At 35.1% G+C, this 17,129-nt stretch overlaps 1 protein-coding gene across 4 annotated transcripts; it reads right to left on the bottom strand.

Moving 5' to 3' along the window:
- Positions 1-1,132: 1,132 nt before the first annotated feature.
- LOC106136546 (uncharacterized) lies at positions 1,133-17,101 on the bottom strand. Of its 4 annotated transcripts, none has more exons than XM_060952888.1 (9): positions 16,648-17,101; positions 12,944-13,085; positions 11,797-11,887; positions 9,867-10,479; positions 9,315-9,407; positions 7,700-7,768; positions 6,295-6,375; positions 5,368-5,447; positions 1,133-4,960 (listed from the first exon to the last, which is right to left on the bottom strand). In XM_060952888.1, exons 1-9 carry the CDS (start codon positions 16,844-16,846, stop codon positions 4,934-4,936), a joined length of 1,395 nt encoding a protein of 464 aa, XP_060808871.1. In that variant the 5' UTR covers positions 16,847-17,101; the 3' UTR covers positions 1,133-4,933. The 4 variants fall into 4 exon arrangements, with proteins under 4 accessions (XP_060808871.1, XP_060808872.1, XP_060808874.1 ...); XM_060952889.1 differs by lacking the exon at positions 16,648-17,101 and adding an exon at positions 16,281-16,427; XM_060952891.1 differs by lacking the exon at positions 16,648-17,101 and adding an exon at positions 16,047-16,266.
- Positions 17,102-17,129: the final 28 nt, after the last annotated feature.

Genomic DNA, 17,129 nt, shown 5'->3' with positions numbered 1-17,129 from the left:
TCTGCCAGTAGTTTTTTTAATGTAAGTTTATTTGATTGTACATCATGGTAAGTAGTAAGAGTAACTACTTAATATGTAATTTAAATCCATAATGTAAAGTACTTACATCGATTACGACTTTTTACGGATCTAGCTTGGCATGCACGACGCAGTTTTTATCGAGCGATACATTTAATCTACCTACATGAATTTTTGGAGTCGGTGTCGGCTAAAATTCTAATAATACCGAAATAATATACTCACAAAATGTAAATGAAAATTAATGATACATTGCGAACACTATACCTTCTTTTTAACGTGATGCGCGCGGTGGGCATAAATTACCAATTATTTTAAACTTTTAGTGTTTTGTGAATTTTCTGTATTTATGAAAAATATGTAATACGAGTTGGGATTTAAAAAAAATCCGTTTAAATTTTTTTTTCATTCCACTGTCTCGCTATCAACATGGTCCAATTCTTGTAATAATATAAAATAAATGTGTGGTAGCGTCAGGATCAAATTAAAAGCCACATATTGTAAAAGCATAATTTTTATTTTTCACTTAACAACGACTTTACATCAAGTTATTCACAGCTTTGGTCTATTTAGAGCGTACACTATCAAAAATTTTAACTGAAAACAAATTTATAAAAGGAACGTAAATAATGAAACAATTTTATTTTATAAAAAGTTAATCTTTCTAAAAAAATCTTTTCAATATATATTGGCACACTGATTCTATTTCACTTACACAAATTAGCGATAAAAATGCAAAAAATAAAATACATAATAATCTAGAAATAAATATGGCTTTGGGATTGGGACACAAAAGATATCGTCAAAATATTCAAGAAAGACATAATTTAATTCCTTTTGAAAACCTTGACTGTTACATAAAATATTTATATAATAAAACATAAAGACAAATAAAGTCTATTTTTCATGATCACTTTTAAAAAATTACACTTTTTTGGTCTAAATTTGTGTCCGCAGACAAATGAAAATTAAAAAAAAAACATAATTGCACGCTCTATCAATTTCAAAATATACCTACTTTCCCGCATGCCTTAGTTTACCTTAACCTATGGTACACGATGGAACGCGAAAATCTTAAAAAAAATAAAATAAAAAAAAAAAACTCAAAACTAGCGGTCGATCTACGTGTGCGCGTTTACACATTTATTAATAGTCAGATGACAGATGAGAAATTTTTTGGCGCAATTTTTTTTTTGTATTTAAGCAATATCCCCATGTTCGCCTTGCGTTATTTATTTATTTAAGCCGCGTCAAATGTGGGATTGCAATTAACTGATCTTTGTTTCATCATATTTTGTTATCAGTTCAGTATTTCTTGTACTATTTGGTTAGATTTTTCTCCCGTTTTGACTTTACTAGAATATATCAAGCCACCTAAATTCACTGCAAATTCGCCTTTATTACCGCGTCATAGAGTTCCGCGCAGGGTAACTTGATATGCGGTTGACTGCACATAGTTGTCATCTGAATTTTGAAATATGAGATGTGTCAACTTATACGTTATTCCTGAAAACTGGTGCGAGATCATATTTTGAAAATCATATTTCCAGTAGGCGAACGTTCAGAAACAGCCGTTTAAATCAGCCAATCAGAGAGTTTCATTCGAAACACGTGAATTGATTGGCTAAAAGCACCACTATAAATCTGTAGTATCATGTATCTCGCGCAAATATATAAAAAAAATAACGTAAATCTATGAAAATAAAATGCAATAAATTCGGGATAATACGATTACGAGCACCAAGAAAAAAAACTAACTTCAGCTATGAAAAATAGAATAAAAAAAAAAACACTACCGACCCATCCCTGGTTTTACTCTATTTCCCTCAATTCTTCAAAGAGGTTGATGACACTTAAACTAATTTTTCTTTACATTATTACAAAACAAATCTTTTTTTACTTTTTTAATATCTAAAATGACTTTGAAACAAGGTTTCTTCAGGCGCCTCAAATTAAAATATTAAGAAAAAAAAAATTGAATTGGCGCCAAAAAAAAAGCAAAGTTCCATGAAAATTAAAACATCGAAATTTACTTTGGCAAGAGCGAAAATGTTTTAGGAATTTCATTCGCAAAATGGCGCAATAAAAATGCTTGGAAAGATTTGTAATTACATAATGTATATGTACAATTTTTAGACCCACACTCTTAAGTAATTATACGTCTGCGCTGATTTGCATCCGATAAAGTATTGACTAATAAATGTTAGTGGTAATCCTACTAATATTATAAATGGGAAAGTTTGTGAGTATGTCAGGATGTCAGTATGGATGTTTGTTACACTTTCACGCAAAAACTACTGAACCTATTACGATTAAATTTGGTATGTAGGTAGCTGAAGGCCCAGAATAACATATAGGATACTTTTTATACCGGAGTTCCCGCGGGATTGATTCCACGCGTACGAAGTCGCGGGCGGCCTCTAGTAGTCAATAAAAGTACAATTATTTATAGCTTGCACTACAATCTTTTCACGGCTTTAGTAATGCATGTAATGCGAAACGAATTGCACCATTTTGTCAACTCAAAATGGGACGCTTGTGGGTTCAAAAGACTTTGAAACATGTTTTTCGTACATTGAGCACACAAATTAATCTTTATCAGGGCTACTATGGCACTCACTATTCACGAGCAATATACTAACTAGTATTCTTTTATCTTTTTAAAAAAATTAAATCCATGTAATTAACAATTTAAAAAAAATCAGATAAGTGTATGAAAGCATAACAGATTGTAACTATCATAATTGTGCTTATTTTGAAAGGAAAATATTTGGGCCCGTCACGAATGAAATCCTTTAATATCTTTTTTTTTTTACAATGAAAATTGTGACAATTATACAACAAAGAAAAAAAATTAAAAAAAAATTATCGACTTAAGGCTACATTCACATACGCCGCGTAAATTCGATAATGTATCACCGACCTAATAATTTTATGTACACCCAATATTCGTGTCATGAAAAGAGGCGAAGGTACGCCATGTCAGATCAAAAAACGGCCAAGTGCGTGTCGGGCCACGCGCTGTGATCCGGTCGCGCATCAGTTTATAACAATTTCACATATAATCACGTCTATATCACCTGCGGGGTAGACAGAGCCAACAGTCTTGAAAAGACCGATAGGCCACGTTCAGCTTTTTGGGTTAATGATAGAATTTTGGGTTCAAATAGTGACAGGTTGCTAGCCCATCGCCTAAAAGAAGAATCCCAAGTTTATAAGCCTACCCCTTAGTCGCCTTTAACGACATCCATGGGAGAGAGATGGAGTGGTCCTATTCTTTTTTCTGTTGGTGCCGGGAACCACACGGCACAAGAATTTAAACGATTTATTTAAGGATACGATGAAATACAAATATAAACTAATAATGGTTTTCTGATTTTAACATAAAAATTAAAGTATATATAACCTATGTATTCAAATTTTATAACGCGACTTTGAAACGATTTTAGTTTCATATCAGTACCATGTACCCTCGCCTTTTCACGAAAATTAATTATTATTTAGACATATCAATAAAAAATATGTGAAAATCTGTTAACACAATGTAATTAATTGCTTACTAATGAGCGTCAGGTCAACTGACAATGCACACCCATGTGTTAGATCACAATCAATTATTGATATAACTGAATAAAAATATCAAAATGGCCGACCAAAATTACTATATGGTAACTATACCGTTAAAACTACTTACACGTGGTAAAATATATATTATTCATATTAAAAAAAAAATATTAAAAATAAAAACAAACTTAATAAATCAGCTAAATTATAAAATAAATGCCATACTTAGTAAGGTATATATGTATGTATTTATATATATAGTTTATAGAGAAAAATATCTTCACTAAAAATACACAAAAAAAAAATTTTTCTTATTCAATTAAGACACCCTATTGATAAGAAATGTAAAAAAAATGGCAACAATATAATTATATCTGTACAATATATGAATGTCAAAGTCAATGGCATTTAGCATGTACCAAAAATTGACAGTATCCTACTAATATTACTTACAAATGCGAAAGTTTGTGAGTATGTCAGGATGTCAGCATGGATTTTTGTTACTCTTTCTCGCAAAAACAACTGAACCGATTACGATGAAATTTGATACGTAGATAGCTGAAGGCCCAAAATAACATATAGGCTACTTTTTATCCCGGAGTTCCCGCGGGATTGATTGTTATGTTATGATGAGGGTTCTACGCGGACGCAGTCTCGGGCGGCCTCTAGTGAAATATAATTGTATTATTTTTTGTTTATTTAGCACAATAAAAGGTAAAATTATTCTAATTTATTGCATTAATGGCATGTAAGAAAATACAAATATGAAAAAAAGAAGAGCTTTTAATGAATTTATTTTGAGACCTGTATAACTTACTACATAAGACGTTAACATTCATATATTGCAGATATAAAAAAAACTGTACACAAAAGAAAAGCATATGAAACTCTTTATATAATAATTTGTACATTTTTTTTTAAATTTTGTTGTAGTTTTTTTCGAAACTACTGTGCGGCCGTATAAAAATATATTTTATTTTAATATAAAACTATGGTAACCATGCATGGTAAAACAAAAACAAATATAAAAATTGACACATTGCAAAGGAATCTAGCTTCGCTAGACAAAAAAAAAATAATGTATTTATTAAAAAAAAAGAAATATATGAAAAACATCTATGAATTAGAATCTTTAGTCCTAATTTAAGTAAAAGCAATAAAAAAAAACAGAAAAAAACTTAAATTTTTTTTTATATATTTCACAAACGCACATTCAAAATATTTTTTAAGTTACTCTTTAAGAGGCCGCACGTTTATAATAATAATATTACAAAATACCCGAGAGATTTTCGTCGAATAGAGATTTTTTTTTAATTATATATATATTTTAAATCACCTTTGGAATGTCAAATCACTGTAGGATTCTTGAAATTGATTCCTGAAAAAAAAAAAAGGAAAATAAATTTGAAATATATTTTAATTTGTATGACGTGTGGTTCCCGACATCAATAGAAAATAGAATGGGACCACTCCATCTCTTTCCCATGTATTTCGTAAAAGGCGACTAAGGGATAAAATTAGGATTCTTCTTTTAAGCAATGGGCTAGCAACTTGTCACTGTTTGTATCTCAACTCTATCATTAAGCCTAACAGCTGAACGTGGCCAGTCTTTTCAACACTGTTGGCTCTGTCTGCCCCGCAAGGGATATAGACGTGATTATATGTAGGTATGTATCTATGTTTTACATACGAAATTGAATTAATGTCTTTCCCATCGGTTTAGTCGTGAAGATGTAGCATATAGACATACAGAATACATTTAATAATATTAAAGTGTTCAATTACCTCGTATCTATGCAATAATTGCGATCCATTATAGTGAGGGCTGTCACTATAGAAGAATGGTCTTTTCATAGTGTTCTGCCCTGTGGAGAGACAAAAAAACACAGTGCTTTTTAAAAATAATTATATACGGTTCACATTACACAAATTGAGTTAGCCTCGAAGTAAGTTAGAAATTTGTGTTACGAGATACTAACTCAAAGATAGTATTATTTTATAAAAGATACTTATATAGATAAACATCCAAGACGCAGGCCAATCAGAGAAAGTTAGTTTCTCATCATGCCCTGGCCGGGATTCGAACCCGGGACCTCCGGTGTCACAGACAAGCGCTTAATTCAAATTCAAAACTTTCATTCATTATTAAGTGACACTTCAACATCACTCAATAATTGTCATAATCTTTTCGTTTCACAACATTAGTTGACGTCAAATAAATAACTTAACACTAAGTTTGCAGCCGCTTCCAAAGCGTCAGCGCAGAAGAAGCCGTAACAAACTGCACTGCAGCATTTTCCTCTCAATAAACATAAGTTTGTAAACCAATAGCATATTCACATAACGCTTTTGCAAAATATTGCCATTGTGAACACTGCCGTGGTATAACTAAAATGCCGTTATCTGACATCAGGATTTTCACCTTTTTTACCAGTAGAATAAGAAAAAAAATCTCTTTCGATCTGTATATACGAAATTTTGGTACCTTTAAGTCATAAATAGGCGTTCTCATTGATGAATGGCATCAGTTTAAATTTTTACCGCATTTTTGACGTTTTACTTAAAACAAGGATTTGACAGATAACGGCATTTTAGTTATACCAGGGCAGCACAGTACTTATCCAATCAGAAAGTGAGTTCCGTTCCTCAAAAAATAAAAAAACCGTAACATAAAACAGTCCAGAAGCGTTTACACAAACGGTGAACACTTACACAGCTGCGTGTGCGCCGCCAGCGCGTTCTGCTTCGCGATCAGCAGCTCGGCGCCCGGCCGCGCCGCGCCCGCGCCGTACCCTGCGCCACCATCCAGTATTATATATATATATATACATTGGTCACGTCTATATCCCTTGCGGGGTAGACAGAGACAACAGTCTTGAAAAGACTGAAAGGCCACGTTCAGCTATTTGGTTTAATGATAGAATTGAGATTCAAATAGTGACAGGTTGCTAGCCTGTCGCCTAAAAAAGAATCCCAAGTTTGTAAGCCTATCCCTTAGTCGCCTTTTACGACATCCATGGGAAAGAGATGGAGTGGTCCTATTCTTTTTTCTATTGGTGCCGGGAACCACACGGCAAATTCAGTATAAATTCAGTATAAATATATAAATAAATATATACGGGACAAATTACACTAATTGAATTAGCCTCGAAGTAAGTTCAAAACTGAACGATACGTACTATATTTTATAATAAATACTTATTACTTATAGATCTTTCTAAATTAATATATGGTTATGAGTATATGGTTACATGAACTTTTTGATTAAATATAAATATATATGGGACAAATTACACTGATTGAGTTAGCCTCGAAGTAAGTTCGGGACTTGTGTTACGAGATACTAACTCAACGATACTATATTTTATAATAAATACTTATTACTTATAGATAAACATCCAAGACCCAGGACAATCAGAAAAAGTTCTTTTCCCATCATGCCCTGGGCGGGAATCGAACCCGGGACCTCCGGTGTCACAGTCAAGCGTGCTGCCGCTGCGCCACAGAAGCCTCAATAAAAATGAAGTAATGAATCGAAGGCGAAATGAAATATACTCTACGTACATACAGATGGAGTGGTCCTGTAACTTTTTCTATTAGTGCCGGTAACCACACGCGGCACACTTTAAATTATTATGCATACATACATAAAATCACGCCTCTTTCCCGGAGGGGTAGGCAGAGACTACCTTCGTGCAAGCTCGGCGGTTTCGGGTACTTTTGACCTGACCCTTTACCAGGACGTCCTTAATTTGAATATCTTGAAAAGACTGATAGGCCACGTTCACCTTTTTGGCTTAATGATAGAATTGAGATTCAAATAGTGACAGGTTGCTAGCGCATCGCCCAAAAAAGAATCCCAAGTTTGTAAGCCTATCCCTTAGTCGCCTTTTACGACATCCGAAACGGCTTGACCGATTCCCATGAAATTTTTTGAGCAGATTGAGTAGGTCTGAGAATCGGCCTACTTGTATTTTTCACACCCCTAAGTGATAAAGGTTGTCCACCCTTAACGTTTTTTTTTTAACTACAAATTTCTTAAAAAATATTTATATGGCAAAACAACGTTTGCCGGGACAGCTAGTAATAAATATATATATATATTTTTTTGTCATACCTGTCGCATTGTTATGCGTGTTCGATTGATAGTAAGGGCTCCCTTGCGGCTGAAGTACCGGCTCGCAAGCTAAAATCAATATAAACACTTTAATAAATACATACATATAGTCACGTCTATATCCCTTGCGGGATAGACAGAGCCAACAGTCTTGAAAAGACTGAGAGGCCACGTTCAGCTGTTTGGCTTAATGATAGAATTGAGATTAAAATAGTGACAGGTTGCTGGCCCATCGCCTTAAAGAAGAATCCCAAGTTTATAAGCATATCCCTGAGTCGCCTTTTACGACATCCATGGGAACGAGATGGAGGTGGTCCTATTCTTTTTTTATATTGGTGCCGGGAACCACACGGCACATACATACATACATAAAATGACGCCTCTTTCCCGGAGCGGTAGGCAGAGACTGCCTCTTTCCACTTGCCACGATCTCTGCACACTTCCTTCGCTTCATTCACATTCATAACTCTCTTCATGCAACCTCGGCGGTTTCGGGTACTCTTTATAATATTAGGAGAATATAATCATATAGTTTTAGTTGTTTGGCTTTATGAAGATTATCTTATTATAAATAAATGATAGTCACACCCGAGAGGAGTCAAATGAAAACGCTAGTAATCTTCATAGTTAAAAATACATAAATACATGTGCCGTGTGGTTCCTGGTACCAATAAAAAAAAAAGAACAGGACCACTCCGTCTGGTCTCGTTCCAATGGATGTCGTAAAAGGCGACTAAGATCCCATCCCTTAGTCGCCTTCCATCATTAAACCATACACCTACCCATGGTCATAGCCTTTCCAAGAGACTGTTGGCTCTGTCTACGTGACTAATATGTACGTACGGAACCTTTCACTAGATAAATGTGCGCCTATTCCCCTATACACGCGACTTTTACTACATCCACAGGAGTGAGACGGGAGTGATTCTAATATGAAGTGTATAGAACCACACGGCACCTTTCGATAAGTCAGTCAAAAGTACATTAAAGATGAGCTTTGTAGGAAAGCCTATTACAGCACCGAGGATTATATTAATGATAAACATGTGTGGCCCGAGCTTGACATAATGGCCTCTTAAATGCTTGTGCATTTTTGACATAATTTGTACAGTGTGTACATATTTTATTTTATCTTTATTTATTTGACGAAATATTCGTATTAAAATAACTAGTTCTACATTCATTCATGTATTTTAATGTAGACAATGTGCATTCGTCCATGATTTAGATTTAAGAGATCTATATTTGTACATTGACGTCCGATGAAAATGCTGCAGTGTAGTTTGTTCCGCCGCTACTTCTACACATGCGCTTTGGAAGGGGCAGTAGTTATAATTAGATTTGAGTGATGTGACGTCAATAAGTGATACCTTGTGTCCAATTTTGAAAATAAATCTATTCTATTCTATTCATGGTCATAGCCTTTCCAATAGACTTTTGGCTCTGTCTACGTGACTAATATGTACGCACGGAATCTTTCACTAGATAAATGTGCGCATATTCCCCTATACACGCGACTTTTACTACATCCACAGGAGTGAGACGGGAATGATTCTAATATGAAGTGCATAGAACCACACGGCACCTTTCGATAAGTCAATAATGAGCTCAATACCTGCATTAGTATCCGGTTCCTGCTTGACGTGATGCTGCAGCTGTTCCATTAGACGTTGATGGACGTAATGGCCGTCCATTGGCTTGTTCGCTTCTGAAAATTTATAACATTAGGACAATAATTACATATAATATACATACAATAATAATTTAATGTGTGCCGTGTGGTTACCGGCACTAATAGAAAAAATAACAGGACTACACTACTATCTCTTTCCCGTGGATGTCGTATATTGCGACTAAGGCTTATAAATTTTGGATTCTTCTTTTAGGCGACGGGCTAGCAACATGTCACTATTTGAATCTCAATTCTATCATACAGCCTAACAGCTGAACATAGTCTATCAGTTTTTAAAGACTGCGGGCTCTGTCCACCACGCAAGGGATATAGACGTGATTAATATTAATGAACGAATAAATGATTTCCCAATATTAATAAAACAGTGACCGGTTGCTAGCCCATCGCCTAAAACAAGAATCCCAAATTTATAAGCCTATCCCTTAGTCGCATTTTACCACATCCATGTAAAAGAGACGGGAGTTATTCACTCACCTATATCCTTATTCCTGTCGAACATAAACTTATCCTCGTCAGCGTTCAAATCCACCTCCTGCTTTATATGGTTCTCGTTGAAAAAATTCTGATTCTCATTGGCACTGTGCTGTTCCTGCAATATCTGGAGATTGTGCTGCTGATTCCTCAGCATCTCAACGCTGTCCTGATACCCAGAGTTGTGATAATACTCCGTTCTGTAACTCTTCTCGAACGTATACACATCTTTCTGATAACCGTCACCGAGCATATCTTTATGGAATCCATCCAACACGGGTTTCTCATAGCCGTTGTGAGATTTCCTTTCCAGTGCATATTTCTCGGCCTCTTTATTGTATTCCTCGTTCGTTCTCGGTATGAAATCTTCATCGTTCTTGGTATAATCCTTCGGGAGCTCGTAGTTCTTGGGGAACTCCTGTGGAGCTGGTGCTGGGTACTCCGGGGCCACTTCGGACGCGTAGGACTTCTCTGATGGCTCGCTGTAGCTGTTGTTAGGTTGGGAGTCGTCCTCTTCAGATTGAATTGGATCTGTTTGCATAAACGCATCCTGCTTCTTTGTTTTTGGCGACACAACGTGGGCGATGGTCGATAGCGATTGTAGACGGTAGGCAATCTGTGACATCAAAAAAATTTAAAAAAATATATAAATTTATTTCTTTAACTAAATGGTACTACCTATATAATTTCACTGTGGTTGTGAGATATACATATAATATATATACATACATATGGTCATGTCTATATCCCTTGCGGGGTAGACAGAGCCTGTAGGGGTAGCAGTCTTGAAAAGACTGAATGGCCACGTTCAGCTATTTGGCTTAATGATAGAATTGAGATTGAAATAGTGACAGGTTGCTAGCGCATCGCCTAAAAAAGAATACCAAGTTTGTAGGTAAGCCTATCCCTTAGTCGCCTTTTACGACATCCATGGGAAAGAGATGGAGTGGTCCTATTCTTTTTTGTATTGGTGCCGAGAACCACACGGCATAGATATATTGATTCTTAATTTTTTTTTTAACGTTTTTTCTCACTTGCAATGGGGTTGCATGCTTGAATATAACTTTGTGAGTGTATTTTTTAGAATAAAATCATGTAACGTGTTGGTCCCTAAATAAATAAATATTCTGAACTAGCTGTGCCTGCGACTTCGTCCGCGTGGAATAGTTATATTGGGCATCATTGAAGCCCTCAAGGATGAATATTTTTTCCCGTTTTTTCACATTTTCCATTATTTCTTTGCTTCTTATAGTTGCAGCGTGATGTAATATAGCCCAAAGCTTTCCTCGACAAATGGTCTATTCGACGCAAAAAGAATTTTTCAATTCGAAATAATGGAAAATGTCAAAAAAAAGGGGGAAAATTATTCATCCTTGATCATTGAAGCCCATTATGACCAAAATAACTATTCCACACAAAGTCGCGGGCACAGCTAATGTAAGCTATAAATAAATAAATATATACGGAACAGCTTACACAAATCGAGTTAGCCTCGAAGTATGACTAAGATATGAATATAAAAATAAAATATATAAATTAAAAAGGTATATACGCGTCAAATTACACAGATCGAGTTAGCCTCGAAGTAAGTTCGAAACTTGTGATACGAAATACTAACTCAACGATACTATATTTTATAATAAATACTTATATAGATAAACATCCAAGACCCAGGTCAATCAGAAAAAGTTCTTTTCTCATCATGCCCTGGCCGGGATTCGAACCCGGGACCTCCGGTGTCACAGACAAGCGTACTGCCGCTGCGCCACAGCAAGCCTATCCCTTAGTCGCCTTTTACGACATCCATGGGCAAGATATAAAGTGTGCCTTCTTTTTTCGTTTCGTTTGTACATATGTTTTGAATTAAACAATTCAAAATTCCATCCTTTCCAATAATGATAATGAATATGAGAGTGAAATATGTGTAACTCACGCTAGGATCGGTCGAGTCGTTCATCACAGTCTCCGTGAGACTGGTAGCTTGGTGTTGTTGGGAGAGAATCTGCCATTTCTCACCTTTCTCGCTGGAAGACGTGGAGATTAATTGTTAAAAATAGGTAGTATAATACTACTTATTTTTAATTAAAATAAATTTATTTAAAATAGGTAGTAATACTTAATGCATTAGCATGTACATATAAATAAATATATATATTTTTGGTTGACTGGAAGAAATCCCATTGGGGATAAGTCCGCCATTGTACATATTCTTCTAAATCCAATAACTGTTTTGTAATTTGTTATATTTATTTTTATGCGCAATTAAGAGTTTATAAACAAACAAACAATATATACCGTCCCGTATATATCCTACTAATATCATAAATGCGAAAGTTTGTACGTCAGGATGTCAGTATGGATGTTTGTTACTCTTTCACGCAAAAACTACTGAACTGATTACGATGAAATTTGGTATGTAGGTAGCTGAAGACCTAGAATAACATATAGGTTACTTTTTATCCCGGAGTTCCCGCGGGATTGATAGGGCTTCCATGGAGACGAAGTCGCACGGGTTCGAATCCCACCGCGGCCATGTACCAATGACTATTTTCGAAGTTATGTACATTAATTATAAACCGATGCTCTTACGGCGAAGGAAAACATCATGAGGAAACCTGCACATTCAGGCATCTGGATGTGTAACCATGATCGATCCAATACGGGTCAGGTTCCCCTGCAAAGGTTGCGGAGGTCAGATGGGAGTCGCTTCGTGTGAAAACCGGACTCACCCAATCCAGGATCCATGGTCAAAGGCACAGCCCGGGCTCCTCTCCAGAGTGAGAACAATGTATTCTTCCACATTCCATTCTAAGTTTGGATATTTGTGAAGTTGAGACGTTGTTGAAGAAAATGCTGCAGTTTTTTACCGCTTCTTCTGCATTGACCTGCCTTGGAAGCGGCACTAAACTTTAAGTAATTTATTTGACGTCAACCAATGTTGTGAAACCAAACGTTTTGACAATTATTAAGCGATATGAAGTATCCTATAATAATGAATAAAAATTTTGAATTATTTTGAATTTGAGTGGTGAGGATGCCACCGGGACTTAAGCCAGAAGAAAGAAGGGGGGTAATCTCACCTGTGTAACTCTTCCCTCTTCTGCGTAGAATCCCTATATTTAATGGTGCGACTCTTTCTGATCACCATAACATTACCGTCAGCGTCCAACTTGGGCAAATTCTGTGAGGGGATGGCGTCTTTGCTCAGGGTCTTCCATTGTCCTGGAACATTTGAGGAGTCTTTCGAGTATATTTTTTTATTAACTTCAACATAACGAAGTGCATACATACAATATAATCACGTCTATATCCCTTGCAGGGTAGACAGGGCCAACGGTCTTGAAAATACTGATGGGCCATGTTCAGCTGTTTGGGTTAATGATAGTGTAGCGAGAGTGATGATTCGGCTCGACCAAAGGGAAGATCTTCCGCCAGGCTAAGTGTTATGCCTGGGGAACCGCGCGACAGACGATGTTGTGTCGGAGGTTGTATATATGCTCCAATCCGTTAAATCTTTCCTTGCGCGATTTAGGTTTTCGGCTGTTTTTGACTGATATGACATGATTTTATTTTTTATTGTTGTGACGTGTGGCGTAGAGATGTCGCCACAATAGAGATTGAGATTCAAATAGTGACAGTTTGCTAGCCCATCGCCTAAAAGAGGAATCCCAAGTATATAAGCCTATAATAATTACAATATATATGTACATATGTGTGTATAATCCAAGATCCAGTCTAATAAGAAAAGTTAATTTTTCATCGTCACCGGGGATTCCCGTGACACAGTGGCGAGTGTTCTGCCGCTTGCGCGAAAAAGGCCGCCAAAGCCTGATTGAAGCCAAACTTGATTACTGATTAAATAGTAAAGAGTTATCAATCAACAACAATTTATTATCACCAAATTAAAAAATTATTTAACAAGAAATGTATTAACTTTTAATTAAATGATAAGGTTTTCAGGGCAAAATTAATCTTATTATTTTTATTTGTTATTAATTTAATAAATGGCAGATAAATGATCTAGACTAAAAAAAATAAAATAGTGTGATTGCCTCTATGAATGTGGATGAAGCGAAAGAAGTATTATGCAAGGATCGCAAGGATCGTGGCATATGGAAAGATGCAGTCTCTGCCTACCTGTGTTTAATTTATATATGTTTTTTTTACCCTCAATTTTAATTGCACTTAAAAATACACTATATAGACAAATTTAATTTGTTTGTCTGTAATATCCTACTAATATTATAAATGCGAAAGTTTGTAAGTCAGGATGTCAGTATGGATGTTTGTTACTTTAAATTAAGGAAGCAACAAATAAATGATTACTCTTTCACGCGAAAACTACTGAACCGATTACGATGAAATTTGGTATGTAGGTAGCTGAAGACCCAGAATAACATTTAGGCTACTTTTTATCCCGGAGTCCCCGCGGGAATGATTTCACGCTAAGTCGCAACGCTCGCTAAACGCTCCAGTCTTTAATTATTTACACAGTTACAAGAAATAGTACATAGTTATATATAAAAGAAATAAATCATTTGCAATGGCAACCCCATTATCGCATGATGGGGTCTCTACCAGTCAACGAACTCAAAATAGAATAGAATATATTTATCGCAACTTCGTCTGCGTGGAATAGTTATTTGGGCATCATTGAGCCCTCAAGGATGTATAATTTTCCCGGTTTTATTCACATATTCCATTATTTCTTTGCTCCTTATACTTGCAGCGTGTTGTTATATAGCCTAAAGCCTTCGTCGATAAACGCAAAAAGAATTTTTCAATTATAACCATTAGTTCCTGAGATTAGAGCTTTCAAACAAACAAACTCATCATTATAATATTAGTAGAGATGACCTCGGCATCTTTTTCTTATGGATGTCTTTAAAGGCGAATAAGGGAATAATTCCATGCTTTCTGGTAGCAAAGCAAGACCAGAATGAGTGCCAATTGCTTCTTTTCACATGCAATTTGTAAAAGCCAATAAAGGGAAAAATAAACTTGGGGTTCTTCTTTTGTGCTAGAATCCTCTCACTATATGAATCTCAATTTCGTCACAAAGTTATAACTAAAGCAGAATATGGCTTTACAGTCTTTAAAAAACTGTTGCCTCTGTCTACCCCGCAAGGGATATAGACGTGATTATTATGTGTTTAGTTTTTATTTTTCCTCCTTGTAGTTGATAACCCAGATAATGCAATGATGTCATCTTTTACCACATCAACCACATTGTAAAAACTAGTTGCTGCCGGCGACTTTGTCCGCCATAAATCTATATACATTTTAACTTACTTGGTAATACCTCGTTTTACATTTAGGATGCATTCCCATTAATGTAATATAATCCTGATTACAAATAAATATGTATATAGTTCCTGATGGACCAAAAAAATTATTCCCATCAATAAATACATTACAATTTAACCTTTATTGCCTTTAAATATTTTTATCTAATGTTTCAAAGTAAAATTCTTTAAAGTGAGGTAGTGTAATCAGAGTTACCATTAGGTTCTTGATGTCTAAGCGATTATTGCAGTATCATGAAAATTACTTTATTAATTTTTGAGTTAATAGAAAGAAGTTGATAAAAAAAAGAGAAGGAAAAATCATAAGGCCATTTTATCTGACATGACGATTTTATCCGAAATTAAAATCATAATTTCTTATATATATATAATAACTATAGTGGTTGGGAATATTAATGGAAAGAGAAAGTCCAAGAATAAAATATTTTGATCAAAAAGTGAATATTTATTTACTTTTTGCTTTATTAACAGAGAAATGTAATAAATGTAGGATGCTCACTTAACTTTGAACAAAAGTTTAGTTTAAGAATTTTTAAGTGATATAGTTACAAAAACCATTCCCCACAAATCCTTACGATTTTAATTTCAAAAATATTAAATAAATTTTAGAGTACAGCCTTCAATTAATTTCCTCCTTTTATAGAGTCGGTTAAATGTCTCATAAGGGTAACAAAAACTTTCCTGAAAACTGCATCAAAATGGGTTCAGCAACAACTGAGATGAGCGGAAAACAAAAATATATCATACATACCTAACCTACATACATACAGGTCAAACTGAGAACCTTTTTTTTTTGAAGGTGGTTAAACATTATAAGAAAAAATTAATTTGTTGGTACCTACCACTTGCTATGTAGATAAATAAAAAACACAGTTACTTTTTTATGTTCTGAATACATACACATTCATGACTTTATCCCTAACAGGGTAGACAGAACTCACAATCTCAAAAAGCCACATTCAGCTGTATGTAACTTAATAATGTCATGTAGTTCCCGGCACCAATAGAAAAAAGAATATTAAAAAAAAGAATAGGACCACTCCATTTCTTTCCCATGGATGTCATAACAGTCAACAAATAAGTCTGATATGTAATCAAATTTATGCTTAACTTGGTTTTATACTGCATCCTACAATGGCACTGTAAACTTTGTTTAACTTCATATTATTGACCTTGCTCATACGAAATTGGCATTAAATTTGACATTAAACTTTACATAAAGCAGTGTGCATAATTCTCTAAAGCACTTGGCAATGAATTGTCTCATTATCAGATAAGATTCCAATAAGACTAAAATATAGATTTGTGTATGTTTGTTTGTAAATATGACTAAAATACAAGGTCATTGTAACCATAGTCTTTTACAAAAAAAAAAAAATACGGAGTTTACAGGGAAACAGTTTTCTCATGTGATTATGTGAGTCACTGTTGTGAAGCAATACCAGTGTTTGGGAAAACCCCAGCCTTTTGTCACTCACCCATCGTTGTAACGTTGTAATCTGACTGGGTAAAATGAAGACTGCAAACTTTAGAATATTTTGTGTATGGCTTTCCGCGCTTCAAAATCAAATTCCATTTGTCAGCCATTGTCTCGTCGCGTGGAAAACGGTGGAACTTCACGTTTTTCGTCTTGCCGGCAAGCGATGTGCATTGTGGTACGGTGCAATAATAACCCATCTTCAAAAAGCTTTGTTGTACAAATACAAAACTATGCGGCGCCCGAAACCGCTGTACAATTTTATATCACATTAACTCACTAGTTTTGAGGTTTGCCCGCTCAATAATAATGGTTTATTGTTGAAAATGTTATCACGTTGGTAAAAAAATGGAATCATCACACACAGGCCTTGAAAAATTTGACATAAATCACCTTTTTTTCCCTTCCCCACTTCCCACTTTTCAGAAAAATGGCCACTGTCATGTCATAGACTAAATGTTTTGTACTCGTTTACTGGAGAAA

This window comes from Amyelois transitella, chromosome 30 (genome assembly GCF_032362555.1).
Source record: "Amyelois transitella isolate CPQ chromosome 30, ilAmyTran1.1, whole genome shotgun sequence".
In the NCBI taxonomy this organism is placed as follows: Eukaryota; Metazoa; Arthropoda; class Insecta; order Lepidoptera; family Pyralidae; genus Amyelois; species Amyelois transitella.
Note: the sequence above shows the minus strand (reverse complement) of the source record. Positions and strands in the feature narration are given on the sequence as shown.